The sequence below is a fragment of the Strix aluco genome, chromosome 30 (genome assembly GCF_031877795.1).
Source record: "Strix aluco isolate bStrAlu1 chromosome 30, bStrAlu1.hap1, whole genome shotgun sequence".
NCBI classification, from domain to species: Eukaryota; Metazoa; Chordata; class Aves; order Strigiformes; family Strigidae; genus Strix; species Strix aluco.
Window position 1 is genome coordinate 363,219 of NC_133960.1, and position 15,153 is coordinate 378,371.

At 64.5% G+C, this 15,153-nt stretch overlaps 1 protein-coding gene across 2 annotated transcripts; it reads right to left on the bottom strand.

Moving 5' to 3' along the window:
* Positions 1–823: 823 nt before the first annotated feature.
* On the bottom strand, positions 824–14,464 carry TUFT1 (tuftelin 1). Of its 2 annotated transcripts, XM_074809327.1 has the most exons (13): positions 14,385–14,464; positions 10,433–10,507; positions 10,050–10,154; positions 9,581–9,667; positions 7,756–7,836; positions 7,342–7,413; positions 6,622–6,738; positions 5,146–5,274; positions 4,337–4,431; positions 3,647–3,752; positions 3,052–3,135; positions 2,200–2,300; positions 824–1,861 (listed from the first exon to the last, which is right to left on the bottom strand). In XM_074809327.1, exons 1-13 carry the CDS (start codon positions 14,442–14,444, stop codon positions 1,807–1,809), a joined length of 1,167 nt encoding a protein of 388 aa, XP_074665428.1. In that variant the 5' UTR covers positions 14,445–14,464; the 3' UTR covers positions 824–1,806. The 2 variants fall into 2 exon arrangements, with proteins under 2 accessions (XP_074665428.1, XP_074665429.1); XM_074809328.1 differs by lacking the exon at positions 7,756–7,836.
* Positions 14,465–15,153: the final 689 nt, after the last annotated feature.

Here is a 15,153-nt window from a genome sequence, read left to right on the forward strand (position 1 = left end):
GGGACGACGGGAATTGTAGTCCCGCCCCACCCACCACCGCCCCCCCCCGCGGCGCGCGGGGGACGCTGGGAAATGTAGTCCGGCGGGAGCGAGGCCTGCCGGGAGTGGTAGTGCCGCGCCTCCGCTGTCGCCGTGGCAACGGGAGGGCGGGGCGGCGCCGCGCTGTGACGTCACTGCTGTGACGTCGCTGCTGTGACGTCAAGCTGCCTCATTACCGCAACAGCGGGCTGAGAGGCGTCACCGTGGGGCCGGCCTGGGCCAGGCCTCGTTGCCAAGCCTGGGGGGTCCCCAGCCCTGAGGGAGCGCGGGGCGGGGCGGGGGGGGCCCACACCCTCTTTGCCCCCCTTCTCTCCCAGCAGGGCCCCGGCCGCCATGCAGGGAGCAGCGGGGAGGCACTGGGATGGCGCAGGCTGCGGCCCGGAGCAGAGGTCGGAGCCCAGCTGCTGCGAGGCTGCTCTGCAGAGCCCTGGGGACGCGCCGCGGCGGGGGCAGAGGTGCAGGAGCTGGGTCTGGGTCAGAGTCACAGCCCAAGCTGAGCCCGGCCGCTGTCCCCACCAGCCCGGCCTGGGGAGGGGCAGCCCCAGGGGACTGGGACTTCCCACCCGGAAGCAGCCAACTGAGCCCCTGGCACTGGCGGCGCTGGACACAGCATCAGCTCCCGCCCGTGGAGCGCAGGACGGCGAGGTCGATGCTGGGCAGAGTTTGACACACCAGCAAGGAAAAGAAAGAAAAGAAGCTGCCCACGTCGACTTCGAGAAGGCGGGAGCCCAGCCAGCGCAGCCCCGCCCCGCCCCTGTCACATCGAGTCAAGCAACTGCAGTCGGAAGGGTTAAGGCACGTGTATTTTTGTATTAACGTGGTCAGTACAAACGCCAACGACTTCCCTCGAGCGGTACCCGAGCTCCTCTCCTGAGCAGGGGCGCACACGAGACAGCAACAACGCGCAAGCCCAGAGGAAGCTGGTTGGTATTTTCCAGTTCAAACGTGGGACAGGCAGTCCTGAACCGTGTGCTCCCGCGGAGGTGGACAGCAGCAATCATGCCTGTCACCACATCATTGGAAGACACCAATAATTTATTGAAATAAATACAGGTAACAAACCAAACAGCCTCTGGGTTTGAACACTACACGTACGCCGGGTACAATTTCTCTACGCCTTTGGGAAAAGCACGGTGATACACTGAGTTTTGGCCACGTGAGCCTTTGCCAAGTCTGGAGCAGCCAGGTATGTGCTGGAGATCGGAGGTGGAGGCTCCCAACTTGTCACGCCTTGGGCTTTGTTGTAGGAAGGAGTCCGGTTTCAGGAGGATTTCTTTCTTCTTTGTGAGAGTGAATCTTTTTTTAAAATTTTTTAACCAAAAAAAGGTTAAACCCCAAGTCCATGTTGGCAAGCTGCAAGCTGAAGGGGGGGCTCTGTTCGGACGAGGCCCTTCAGAAGCAAAGGCTGCTCTCGCAGAGCAACCTCGGCACGGCCAGGACTGACCAGGGAAAGCGAGCCTGGCTCTCCAGCCAGAGAGCCACCTTGTCCACGCCGGGGCCGGCTGGTCCCAGCCTCCCAACTGGCATCCGTGTGACCTCGGGACCCAGCGGGGACAGCAATGTGGACGCTTCGCAAACCTCCTTCCTCTGCCAGGACCGCCCCGGCTACGTCTGTCCTCGGCTGCCGCCGCTGTCCAGGGCACAGCCCTCCGCCGGCAGCTCCGGGGAGACTCTGGGAGCACAGAGGCCAGAGGACGGCAGCCAAGCAGGGAGATCCAGTCAACGATAACAAGGGGAGAGTCTTCAGCTCGGACCGGCCCTCGAAACTCATGTTTCCACTACTCGAATGAGAGGCAGCGGCTTGGGGCCCGTCAGCCTTTTGCTGCAAGAGAGAAGGGGTTTGTTCGCCGGGTGAGCTGGATGGGGTCTGCGGGGGAAACCTGCGGGAGAGGGTCCTGCCGCAGCCCCGGCCGGTGATGGCTCCCCCCAAAACCGCCCGCAGGAGGGAGCTCCGCTCCCCCGCACCCCCCCGAAGGCGGAGCATGGGAACGGAGGCCCCTCTGCAAACAGACAATAACAACAAGGCGCTTGCAGAGGAGCACCCCTGAGCCCAGCACCTCCTCCCAGACCGCGGCTCCCGCCGCTCCAGGTAAGACGGGGACCCGCGGGTGAAGCCGCTGAGCAGCCGGGCAGGCCGGAGGGCACCAGCTCCCCACGTACCTGCTCACGTACTCCGACTTGGAGCGCGCTCTGGAGCTGTGGCCGCCCCGGCTGACCTGCTTCTCGATCAAGTGCTCGATGCGGTCGTGCATCTCCAGGTTCTGCAAGAGAGGGAGCCGCGGTTTAGCAGCTGGGGACAGGCGGGCTGCGGGCACACAGGTCGCTTGCCCAGGGATGCTCCAGAACATTCTCTTGTCACGGGGCAGACTTTTCCTGAGGGAAATGAAAGCCAGCCCTGCGCAGGGACTGCTCACCAGAGAGCTGGCGGGGTCTGTAAAACCGGCCGAGCACCCGACACGGAAACCCACCAGCACACAGATCTCTCTCACGGGAGGTTTTCTGCCCGGGGTCACGGCTGGCTGTGCTCACACACACCGTCCCCGTGCAGAAATTAGCAAAATTAGTCACCGAGGAGGGAGGAAAACACTGGAAGTGCCAATGCAGGCTCAGTTTTCCTCCAAAAAAGGAGAGAGGTTTGACACTTGTTACAATGCTAGAGGCTGGAATGCGATTTTAATTTCTGACACGCACGCATTCAGCTGCAGTTTTGCAAGCAAGAAGGGGTTTGCTGCCAGAGAAACGCGCTTGATGAGATTATTTTGGACTCTGCTTGAGTTCACAGCTGCTCCAGCAACCCTGGCAGCACTGGAAACCCCGGGGGCTGCGGAGGGCGCCTTCTCCTACGCGAAGCCGGTGTCGGTGTCGGGGACGGGCTCTGCCCTGAGCCGAGCTCCTCGCCCGAGGGAGCCCAGCCCCGGCCCACGGCCACGCACGAACCCATCGCAGCGCGAGGGGCTGAGCCCGGAGCAGAGCCCCTGCACGGCGCCCCGGGACGGCCCCGCTCAGACGCACCTCAGCCTCCAGGTAGGCGACTCTCTCCTTCAGCTCCTGGATCACGGCGTCTTTGGCCTGAATCACCGTTTTGGAGTTCTGGAGCTGCAAGAGAAAAGTTCACAGCTGCTGAAAATCCCTCCTGTGTTTGGCTGGGCTGGAGAAATGCCCGGGGGAGGGCAGGTGAACCAGGCACCCTGCTGCCTGTTAACAGCCACAACCTGAACTCCAAGGTCTGCGTAAAAACCGACCAGAAAAAGCCTCAAATTAAGTCTGTGAGTTAAGCCCCAGGTGAAGGAGCCCCTGGCTCACACAGTGTGAGACTGAACTCTTTCAGCAGGCCCAGCTGGGTGCACAGCACTCCTTTTACTCTCCTTTTACTCTCCTTTTACTCCCCTCCCTGGCCCGGAGCAGCTGGCACCGCAGCCCTTTGGGCTGTCACCCGGGGTCAGTCCCTGCTGTGGGACAGGGCTCTGGGCTGCCTTTGAACTTTGGTTTGCAAAGGGATTCAGCCCCACAAACCAGCAATTCTTTGCTTCCAAGCAGCTTAAGAGATTTTTTTCCCCCCCCACCTCCTTTCTCATTTTTTAAGTGCCCTCAGCCCCGTTCCTCTCACCTGCTCGATCATCTGGCGGACTTTGCGCTGCTGGCTTTTCAGCATGTCGTCCAGGTGGTGAATCTTCTCCCGCAGCATGGCCACCTCCTTCTCCAGCTGGGCTGACCTGGGAAAAGGGGAGGACAGAGTCCAGGAGCCTTCCCAGGAAGGGAGCACCCACCCAGCTAAGCCCAGAGCAGCCAGGTCTCCTCTACAGCTGCGCAGGACTGAAATATTTTGACTAGAGGAGGCGAGGAGAGGCAGAGACAAAACCTATTCAAGCAGGAGCCACAAAGACGAGCAACCGCAGACTGCAGGGACACAGGAACATCAGGAAGAGTCAGGCCACAAACGAGGCCTTCCAGAAACAAGCCAGCGCCAATTAGCCCCTGGAGCAGGAGGATCCCGGCTGGGTGGAAGGAACCCGCCATCGCGGGAGAATCGGCTGCCCCGAGCTCCCCGCCGGCAGCGAGGCCGCCGGAGGTCCCTGGGCCGCCCGGCTCCGGAGCTCCGGAACTCTCGGAGCAAAGCCAAACTGCAGGAGGTGTTTGGAGATGAGTCAGCTCTGGGGAGCAGGGCGCTGTTTTGCAAGGCAGAGAGCGAGCACGCCCTGCGCAGGAATGTGCAGTCATGCCCCAGCGAGCTGACACCCCGACCCAGCGGCGTGGGCTTGCTCTGGAGCTGGCAGCCGAGCCGGAGGCCGAGCCTCACCGGTCCTGTTCGGCGAGCTTGTCCCCTTCCACGCTTCGCAGCCTCGCCAGCTCTGCTTCGCCTTCTTTCATCTTCAGCAGCAAACTCCTGTGCTCCTGCGGCAGAGCGAGAGCCCGAGTTACATGCATGGAAACGAGTCGCAACACGTGCTGCCGGGCCTCCGCTGCGCGGCGGGGGACGACGAGCGCCCGGGGAGCCGGGCCGGCCCCGCTCAGCCTCCCCGCTCCAGCCGCGGGTTGTTGGCACGAGCAGTTGATTTACATGCGAGGGACAGACAGACGGACAAGGGCAGCCACAGAGATGACCGAGGGCAGCCGTCCCGCTCCTCTACCCCTGGGATACGGGCAAGGCACCAGCCCCTCTCCCTCCCTGCTGTCGGGCCGGGAATGCAGCCCCAGATCGCCCCACGCTCCGACTGCACTGTTAGATTTATGACTTTAATCGTATTATGAGCAGACCACAGCTAAGAAAAAAAATATGATCAAGGCTGAAGGTTTTGTGAATGCCCCCACGAGAAGAACTGGGCGGCTGTCTAGACTGCGCACTCGTTTCCAGGATACCTGGAAGAGTTTGCACGGACCAACCAGATCTTCTAGGCCTGAGAAATGCAAGTCTAGATCAGCACCAGTCGATTTGCAGCCGTTCCCAGCAGCGGGCTTTGCCCGACGCGGTCGGGTTAAACCTGGCTGGGGAGTCAAACCCTCCATAGGGTCCGAGACCTGCCGCGGGGGCTGTGCTGAGCACTGCCAAACTCATCACCACCGGGCTTCCCCGCTCCCGCCCCGCCGCCGCGGCCTCAGGGCCGGTACCTTCTCCATCCCTGCCAGGAGTCTCTGCAGCTCGTCCACCTGCACCTCCTTCTCCACCACGCTCCTCTCCGCTCTCCGCAGGGCAGCGCTCGTCTGCTCCGCTTCCTCCTGGTACTGCGAGACCGTCCTCTGCAAACGAGACGGAGGCGGCTTCACCCCGAGCCCCGCGCACCCCAGCCCTCCTCCCCGGCGAGGTTCTGCAGCCACGCCGCTGCTCGGAGCCTCGGCAGGCGGATTCTGCTGAAGGCAGCCGGGTGTCTGGGAGAGCACGAGCTGCTTCAGAAAGCTCCCGGCTTCAAAGCACTTCAAAGGAGCCAGCGCTTAAACGCTGTGGCAAGAAAGGCTCCTCGAACGCAAGAGGCAGGTTCGGTCTCAGCCACGCGTGTTCTGGGGCTGCTCGCAGGCTCCTCCCGGGCCGCCAGCCCCACGCCGGCATCAGTGGCCCAGGGGGGACCAGGGTGTCCCCGTGGGTCCCCATGTGGCTGGAGAGCGGGCTCGGGGAGCGAGGCACACCGAGGACACGCGGGCACCGCCGGAACACCCCTCCCTGCCACCCCCGGGATCTCCCCCGGGCTCCGGGCCCGCCGTCGGCCTCACAGCTGACCAAAGACCCCGAAATGCCACCAAACCACGCGGCTTCCTCCGCACGAGGACAGACGTCCTCGGGGCACGCGTCACCGCGCTGGAGGAAGCGGTCGCCGCTCAAAGCCACTTCCCCAGCGGACGCTGCGCCCCGTCGCGCTGCGGGGAACCCCCCAGGCTGGCTGGGACCAGTTTGGGCTGCGGGACAGGACGCCAGCCAGGACGTCACCGCTGCCACCAGCGCTTGGAGCTGCGGGGTGACACAGGCAGGCCCAGCCCATCCGGGACATGAGCAGTCACTGGAAACCAAACCGGAGGGGACCATTAATCACCGGGGCCGAGGGACGGAGGGAAGCAAACGCGGCACCGCTTGGCAGGCGAGGAGACCCGTGCGGTGGGGCCAGGAGCTGCCCGGGCAGCTCGCCCCTCCCTACGGCGCACAGCCCGCGGACGAGGAGCCCGAGCTCCAGGGGAGACCCTTGGTCTCTGCCCGACCCGCTGGGACCCGCCGGTGGTCCCCGCTCCCCACAGAACATCCCCCCCTCACACACTGCGCCCGGCTATGGGCGGAAAGGCCCGGCAGGGTTGGGAGGGAACAGCCCTCCAAGCTGGCCACCGCTTTCATTTTATGGGATTTTTAACGGGAAAAGCATTTATGTCTGCAGGCTCGCCTGGGCCAGCAGGGAGGCGGTTTGCTGGGCTTGGCCAGGTCTGGACTCCCCGGTGTATTTTAACGGTGCACACCGAGCCCGCTGCTCTGCAGGGAGAAGCCGGCCACTGGCAGCCCGAACTCGTGTGCCCCTGCAGCTCCTCAGACTTCCAAAAAGAAAAAAACCCACCAAAATAAAATAAAACCCGACGCTTTCCCAGCAGAGAAGCGCGCAGTGTCGTCACCTCAAAGGCTTTCTTCTCCAACTGGTGGCGCTTCTCAGCCTCCTGCAGCTTCGTGAACAGCCTCTTCGCTGTCTGCCGGATCTTCTCCACGTCCTCCCCTGAGCACTCCTCCTCCTCCTGCGGGGACGGGACGGGAGGGCTGAGCCCCCGGGAGGTACCGGAGGACCCTCCGCCCCAGCGTGGGCAGCGCTGCCGGTGACAAAGCCTGCCAACGTCGCTTCTCGGCTTGAAAAAACCCCGCGCGACGCTCCTGTCCTCGCCTCCCACACTCGGGCGGCAGCTTCCAGCCCTCCAGATAACGCGCGCAGCGTCCTCTGGTCGCCTTCCAAGCCCTGTTTGCAGGATGTCACCCCGAGCCGCGCTTGGGCAACCCGAAACGTGAACCGGGTCCACAGCGACCCAGCCCCAAAGCCCAGCCCAGGGCATCTGCCCCTGCCAGGGGAAGGACGAAGAGGTGGAGAAATATTTACCAGCTTAAGATTCCTGTTATCCCTTCTGCTAAAAACCTCTCGTGCGCAGAGGTTTGAAACCCCATTATGCACGTTTTTGTTGCTCTAGTAGAGCTGCCCTCCATTTCTGATCTGACCCTGACTGGAGTTTGCTGCAGGAGCACCCGATCGTGGGCTCAACGGGTTCAAAGCGACCCGCTGGGAGGAAGATATCAAACTACAACTGGTATTTCTTTCCATAGCGCTGAAATCCCGCCCTTTAGCCCCATACCTGGTCCTCCCAGGAGTCGGCACGCAGCCTCTCGGGGTACAGCCAGCTCCCGTTCTGCTGTTCCAGCACGACCTACGCGAGCAAAGGACAGAGGGGGCTGCAGCGGCGGCCGGCACGGCAGCGCGCGCGGTGGCATGCAGACAGCCAGCTCTGGGGCACCGCAGCGCCGCGAGGCCGAGGGGGTTGTTGCAAACGAACATGCAAGAGGGCGTTTGGCCAGCCAGCGCCTTTGCTCACTGCTTCCTCGTTACGTGCTTGCGGGGGGGTCGCGTTTTGCCTGTAAAGTGCCAGCGCGGCCTTCGCTCGCCACAAGCGCCTCGATCTTTGAGGCCCCTTCTATCGTTTTCCGGACCCGAAGATGACATCTTTTTAATAAGGCAACGTCATTTAACGCCCGAGAAATGCTCCCGTTACCTGTGCGTGCTGTTTATCTCCTTGTCTGTTCTCAAGTTTACTACTTAAGTCTTCCCGCAGCTTCTTCAAAGAACTTCTAGCCTGGCAAAGGCAAGTCAATTTAGCTCGATCTGCACGGACAGGGTCACCCAGCCCAGCAGAAATCAAACGGGGGCAGAGCGGCCGCTACGCTGCCACCGAGGGCTCCTCTGCCAGCCCGACCCTCTGGCGTCACTACAGCCCTGCCTGCGAGCAGCCCCGTCTCTGGCAGACACGCTCCTTGCGAGGCAGCTGTCCCACACGGTCATGGGAAGAAAAGAAAAATTGCGTTTAAAAAAAAAGCACAACAATCTGGAGATGCTTCTGATTTTTCATGCATTAGTCATCAAGTTCACCTCTGAATGCTGAGAAGACCCTTGCAGCTCCCCAGCTCCCTCTCTGCCGCGCTGCAGGACGCCGACAAGTACAGTCTTGACTTGCAGCTACTCGAATTAGTCAGAGCAAGTGAGCCAGAGGAATGATTTACAGGCTCTTGCAGCGAACGCTGCCCCAACGCTTTTCAAAGAAAAGCTTTCTCAGAGCATGAACAGCGTGGCTTCATCCCTACCCCTGGATTTTAGATGCCCGAGGCACCGGGGCGAAGCAGTCTGCCGGAGACCGGGCAGCGGCAGGACAAGGGACGAGGCGGGAGCGTGACGTGCGGCTCCCGGGTCAGCGCGGAGCCCTTCACCCGGGGACAGCGATCGTGCCTTTGGTCCAGCTGGATCAAGACACCCCCGGGGTTTTTACACCACCACCCTGCGCTGGGCACTTCTCCTGGGTGCGGACAGACTGGTACAGCCACCGGGACTGGCTGGTTTAGAGCATTCTCTGCTTTTCACAGGCAGGATTAAGTCCTGCCGCACAGTTACGCTGCTTCAGCTCTTCTGATAGGGCCACGTCCAGCCTTTGTGGCCAGACAAGGTCTAAGTCCCGCCCAACCATTGCTAAGAGGCCTTTTAAAACCCGACTCCTGTTTCCCTCCGAGCTGCGGGAGAGCTCAGATCAGAAGAGCTGAAGTCGAAGCCCCGGGAGTGGGAAGGATCAGGCACAAAATCTGCAGCACGCAGGTGGCTGCGAGATAAGGTCTGGGTGAGCACCACCCCGGAGCGCCGCAGCCCCGGGCAGGCGGGAGCCAGGCAGGAGGCAGCGGGAACAGGCTCTTTTTTTTTTTGGGGGAAAACATGCATTTTGGCAGAGGAGTCAGAAGGATGACGTAAAAGATCTGGAGGCTGCCCTGCCAGATCTGCCCCTCGCTGCTCCCTGGGGCCAGCACCCAGCACAGAAACTCCCCCGTGAGAGCAAACCCAAATTTTTTTTTCTCCTTTTTCTCTTTTTTTTTTTAGGCCAAGCTGCCCAGCCCAGAACATGCATGCAGCCGCTTCCGTGCCTTGCAACCAGCTCTCCAGAAATAACATCCCCACCAGGAGCAGAGGAAAGGGTTAATCTCCCGCCAGCCTCATCATCCAGTTTACTCTGGGAGATGAGACATACCAAAGAAACTGCCTTTTAACAAGAGGCTCCGGTTGTGCCGCGCCCAGGCAGGCAGGGGACAGCCTTGGGGGAAAGTCATCGCGCAATTCTCTTCAAATTCAGTCCATAGAGCAGAGCAATTAGTCAGGCTGAATTAATTTATGGTGCTTGATTAGACTACTGCCCTGTACAGGCAAGTCAACAAACTGGGGAGCGCAGCTCCGCTGCCAGTTTGCCAGCGCGGCCGCGGGGAAGCGGAGCGCGCCGGGCCCTCGCCGCAAGCCCCCGCGGGTTCAGGCAGCGCAAGCCAGGGCCCCTCGCGGACGTTAACTACCTCTTGGATGTAACGAACTTCGCTTTTCAGCTGGTTGACGTGCTCCTCGTGGTTCCCGCCGCCCTCGGCCCGCGCCTTGAGATAAACCTGCCGGGAGAGACGGCGGCCGCGGGTCAGACCATCCCCTCCCGCCAGCCCCTCCCGCGGGGCCGGGACACCGATGCCACCGCGGCCCGAGCCACGTCACCCGCAGGGTTCCCCTTCGCAGCGAACCCTCGCTGGCGTCTTTGGAAGCTGCTCCTCCTCCCGTGGGACGCCCCCACCCCGCAGAGCCCCCGCTGCATCCCCCCAGCACCGCGGAAGCCCAAGCTGGTGCTGCCAGCCTGCAGCACCACAAAGTCCTGCCCGTGCAATCAGGAGCCACCCCGGGGAGCTTTTTGCTGGTCTAGCTTCAGACAAAACCTTTTTTCCAGCCCCAATTATTACACAAGATCGTTTTGCAACAAAGCTGGGGAGCCAGGCACCGTACCTTGATGATCTCCTCGTCGCCGTCGTTGGATTTGATGCACTCGGAGGCCAGGGAGTGACCGTTGCTGGATCGGTTGGCCACCATGGCGAAGGCTTTTCCCACCGGCTGCGGGAGACAGAAGCAGCGGCGCTGTCAGAGGCGCGACTGGCTGGAAGGGTTCGCCCGGCTCCGCTCCAACGAGCACCAGGCGCTTTCGCAGAGGAACGCGGCGCCGAGCGCGGCCTCGGGAACCCGCACCGAGGCCTTTAACAGCCCGGGAGGGGAGTTTTCCAGTTCACGCAGCGTAAAGCGACCGATCCTCCGCCAAACGCCCGTTCCCCCTCCCTCCGTTAACTCACAAACCTGCATTTTCAACTCCAACCCGAGCCGCGGGGGAGACCCACCTTCTGCTTGGCCTGCTCACGCCTGTCGCCTGGGAGGTCATTGGGCAGAGTCAGCCGCAGCACCTTCACGCTCTCCTACAACAAGAGGTGGGTTTTAGTTTTGAGTTTAGACTCCCTGAAAGTCTCTTTACATCCACCTCCGGTACGAGCCGAGGGCCGGGTTGGCCTCGTTGCAGACAAGCTGCCTCCCCCCTCGCTTTGCGCCGCGGCCCGTGAAGCAACGCTGGGATTAAAATGAGTAACAGCGAGCGCGCGACGACTACGTTTATCAAACCCATCGGTCCCGCCGGTGCCACCCACCGAGGAGGCGTTTCGGCCGCGTCCAGCTCCGTGCAAACCCCCGCAAGCCCCCGCGGAGATGCCCAGAGCGTGTAAAGAGCCCCGGAGCAGCGCGCGGACACCCGAAACGCTCCGTGGGGCTGCTCCGGCCACAGCTCAGCGCCGGCACCGTGCACCCGCGGCGCTGCACGACCCCCTGTCCCCGGACAGACCTCACCGGCACCCGGGCAGCCGTCGCTCATGGCCCTTCTTAAACGTGACCCCGACAGTGGGAGCCGCTCGGCGAGGGGCGGCCGCAGCAGCTGGCTCTCGGGCGGCAGCGCCGCGGAGCCGGGGTAGGTGCCCGCGCCAGGTGCCCACCCCTCGCCACACCTCGGCCACGTCAGCCTCCTGCTCTCCAAAAGCAACATCAAGGTATTTCTGCCTCCCCGCTTCCAAGCGCTCTCCCCGCCATCCAAGTCTCGACAAGCCATCTGTTTGTTTCCAAAATATTTTGTATACGCTGCTCGCACAAACTCCGGCTCCCTGGGAAATGAGGAGCCCTCCCCCGGCTCTCCAGCACGCGGCCAGGCCCCTGCCTTCCCCCGGAGAGACAATTCCCCGAGAGAAACCCCGCTCGGGCTCTGCCAGCGCTCGGCACCACCGATCCCTTAACCCGATACTTGTCTGCAACTTTTACTCCAGGGAATGTTTTCCTTGGCAGGACCCGAGAGGTTGGAAACTTCGGTCAGGCCACCAGAAGAGCGGCCGGATGCAGCGTGCGCCGTGGCGTGGGGAAGAGGCCAGAAGCGCTGGGGGTTTTACGGCAGGGAAAAGGGCTCAGGGCAGCGCCTGCGCGCGAAGCGTCGCTCCTCATCCTCGTGCTGCCTAAAGCAAACGGGGCGCGGGGAAAGGCGGGGGGTGAGAGCACGGAGCAGCCCGCTCCCGCACGGGGCAGGAGCCGCGGCACGGCACGAGCCCGGCAGCGTGTCGGCCCCTTCGCGCGGCCTCGCTCGCAGTTTGTTTACAGGCGTCGGGATCTCGCGTTCACGCTCCCCGTCCCGTCAGGCCCGGGCGAGGGTGGGACGCTGCCGAGGCAACCGCTCGCCCGGCGAAGATTCGCGGCGATAAGAAACAAGCACCGGCCTATCTCCATCCCCGCAGCCAGAACTACCCAGAGCCGGCACGCGGGTGCTTTCTGTCCCAGCAGACCCCAAAAAAACCTGCCCCTGGATAAACCCGCCACCGAGCCGCCGCAAACCGACTGCGGCAGGAAGCCAAGAGCAGCCGGTGCCTTCCCAACCGGCACCAGCACTCCCAAACCTCGGGTCAGCCAACCAGGAAACCACCCATGCAAATGCTGCAGGGGAAGGCTCCGCCGTCTCCATCATCCCCCTCCCCGCCGGGGGAGGCAGAGGGACAGCGAGGCACAAGAGGGACATTTGAGCGAGGCTCTCTGCAACACTGGGGAGAAAACCAGCTTTTTTGGTGCAGCCAATGCTTTTAAGGAGGCCGAGGCAGGTGCAGGAGGCGGAAGCCGTGGCCGGGTTAAAGCAAACCCCTCCCTGCCTGGCTCCTCTGTCTGCAGCAGCCTGGGCCGCGGTGAGCTGCGCCCGGGCGGGACCAGGCGGACGGAGAAGAGACACTTGGTTTGGCTCTCGCCCCCCGCCAGGCCCCGGCGATGCTCTCGCAGGGTTATGTTTGGGCTTTGCTTTCACCGTCCCGCAGCCACGGTTTCATCGGCTCCGTGCCGGCACCGAGGCGGTTCCCAGGAGCTGCAGCTCCTCCGATGCGAAGCTGGAGCAACCCAGAGGGGGCCCATGGCCGGCACACGCCGTTCCCCCGCTCCGAGGTGCCGCGTTCGGCTGGGGCAGGAGCAGCAGAGCCGTGGGGACGCCCCTGCCCCGCTCCTTTCGCTCCTGGCTGGTGTTAAATCCGCTCGGCCGATGCTCACCTCCTGTTTACAGCCCCAGAGCGGAGGGGCGGTGGGTTTCAGGCCCCTCCGTTATTTTCCGGGGAAGGCAGGAGGGTTTCGCGATGTGGCCAGCGCTGGGATGACGCCGGAGTGCCCCGCACTCGCCTCCTGCTTGGAAAAAACCCCACCTCGTACAGAAAACGCTTCCTTAACGCCCCAGCCGCGCTCCCCAGGAGCCACTCCCGCCCCGCAGCGCGTGTTTACGGCTTTTACTACCAGCCTCGGGAATGAACCGCCACGGGGAGAGCTGGGCCGGGTCTGGGCGACGGCTGCAGCCGAGCGCCAGCACTTGGAGGCTTTCGGCAGGACGGTCCCGCTCCGCCGAGGAGCCGTTCCCCAAATCCTTCAGGTCCCACCGCCGGCTCCCCTGGGAACGAGGGCGAGCGGTATCGGCCAGGACGACTGGAGATGGGCTTTTAGGGACACCAAAGCTGATTCTAAAATTTCTGGTCTATTTTGCATCATTCAGCCCAAAAAACTCCCCTTGGTAAAAGCTTGGCTGGAGGGAGAGGCACCGGCTCCGCTCCCGGCACAAACCCCAACCACGTCCCGGGCGGGGGAGAGGCGGCAGCGTCCGAGGCCCCGCAGCCGGCGATCCCGACGCCGGCGTTTTGCAACCGCGGGGAAGACGCTCCGTCCGTCCGTCTGTCCCGACTGTTGAATAAGAACAGGCCTGACCTGACCCAGGGGGTATCGCCGGCGATCAGCAGCAAACAGCTCTGGCCTTTGGAGCTCGCCGGCGTTACAGAGGCGCTTATCACCGTAATAACCCATCAGCCAAACGAGCCCAACGCTGCAATCGCTCCTTATAAGGCCGCGCAGAATTAGGACTCTCCTGAGGAGACTCAGAGCTGAGTCACCTGGCGGGACTCGGGCCGCGGAGCCGGGCGGCCGCCGGCACGGGGGAAGGCGGCCGAGCGCCGGCGCGGTTCCTCTGCCGCCGGCGGCGCCTTCTCGGGACCCCTCCGGTCGCCGAAACCGGAGCAAAACACCGAATCGCCGAGCGCTGGCCTCGTCCCCACGGCGGGGAGCTCGGGGCGCCGCGGCGGCGCGGGGCCGGCTTTGGGGCGCTGCCAGCCCCACCCAGGGCCCGTCCTCGCGGCGCTGGCCCGGCTGCTGACGGCGACGGGGAAAACCCAACACCAAGGAAGCGAGAGACGCGAGGCCTCGCCGGGCCCGAGGCAGGGAAGCGCCGAAACACGCTCGCTGCCGCCTGCTCCCGCCGCCGCGGCCCCGGCAGCTGCTCGAGGGTGCGTTCCCTGAAAAGTCGCGTTACCCGGGGACGGCTCGACGACCGCGCGGGGCCGCGTGCCGGCCGGGATTCCCGGGAGCCTCCCGTAAGCGCGACGGGGACGGTGGGACCCCGACACCGACGCCGGGGTGTCCCTCGCTGCGCTCCGCCGTCCTCGCCCGCCCCGGCGGGGTTCACCCCAGCCCCCCGCGACAGGACGGCTGTGGACCCCGGGGCAGGAGGGGCTGCAGACCCCCCCGCAGACCCCCGAACCTCCCCCTCGGCTGCCGGGCGAGCCCAGGCACAGCGGCACCGGGCGGGCGCAGCCCCGCTCCACCGACGGCGCGTCCTGGGGCGCCCCCCCCCCCCGCCTCTCGCCGGGGCACCCCCGCGCCCCCCAGAAGCACCGTGCGAAGAGCAGGGGCGGCCCCGCGGGCCGGGGGGTGCCGGGGGGGGTGTCGGGGAGCCCCGGGGGGGCCGCGGCTCACCGGGCTCTCGCCGTGGGGCCGCACGTCCAGCACCGCGCACCAGCCCTTCAGCCCGTTCATGGCCCCGCCGCGACTGCGGGGACGCGCCGCCGCCCCGCCCCTTTTATACGGCCACGCCCCCGAGCGGGACACGCCCCCGACGCGCCCACCCCCGCTGGCCACGCCCCGCGCTAAAGCCACGCCTCCTCTGTTTAACCACGCCCTCGCGCGTTTGGCCACGCCCACGGCAGCCTCGGCCGCGCCAAAGTCGCGCCAAAACCGCGCCAAAACCGCGCCAAAACCGCGCCAAAACCGCGCCAAGCCACAACAAGCCCCGCCGAGCCCCACCCGGGCTCTGCCAAACCCCGCCAAGCCTTGCCCGCCCAAGCCAGGGCCTGCCCGGCGGCGCCGAGCCGTGCCAGACCCCAGCGCCGCCCCCAGCCTGCGCTGGGGATGGTCCCCCCACGCCCGGGGGGTGCTCGGCCCCGGGGTGCCGGCCCGGCCCGGCGGGAAGTGCCGGGGGTGCCCCTGGCCAGAGGCGCGGGGTCACCGGCCGCACACCGGGATCGAGCGCGGTGGGTGCCGCAGCCGGGGGGCCGGGGAGCAGGGGGGTGTCCCTGCCCCACGCCGGGCGGCCGGGGCGTGCCGGCTGCCTCCTCTGCCCGGCGCTAATTGCCACATACCGGTGTGATGAGCTCAGCCGGCCTCAGGTTCACCGCTGGCCCCGGCGCTGCCGGTTGGGGCCACACTCCAGCCCCGGGGTGGGGACACCCCGTCCCGGGGGGGCCCG

What these genes read in the sequence shown, in the direction of transcription:
- TUFT1 (XM_074809327.1), bottom strand. Translation starts at nt 14,444, where the DNA reads ATGAACGGGCTGAAGGGCTGGTGCGCGGTGCTGGACGTGCGGCCCCAC. An exon ending in GTGAGCAGGCCAAGCAGAAG is followed by an intron (nt 10,155 to 10,432) that starts GTGGGTCTCCCC and finishes TGTCTCCCGCAG; the next exon opens with CCGGTGGGAAAAGCCTTCGC. An exon ending in GCGACGAGGAGATCATCAAG is followed by an intron (nt 9,668 to 10,049) that starts GTACGGTGCCTG and finishes CTCTCCCGGCAG; the next exon opens with GTTTATCTCAAGGCGCGGGC.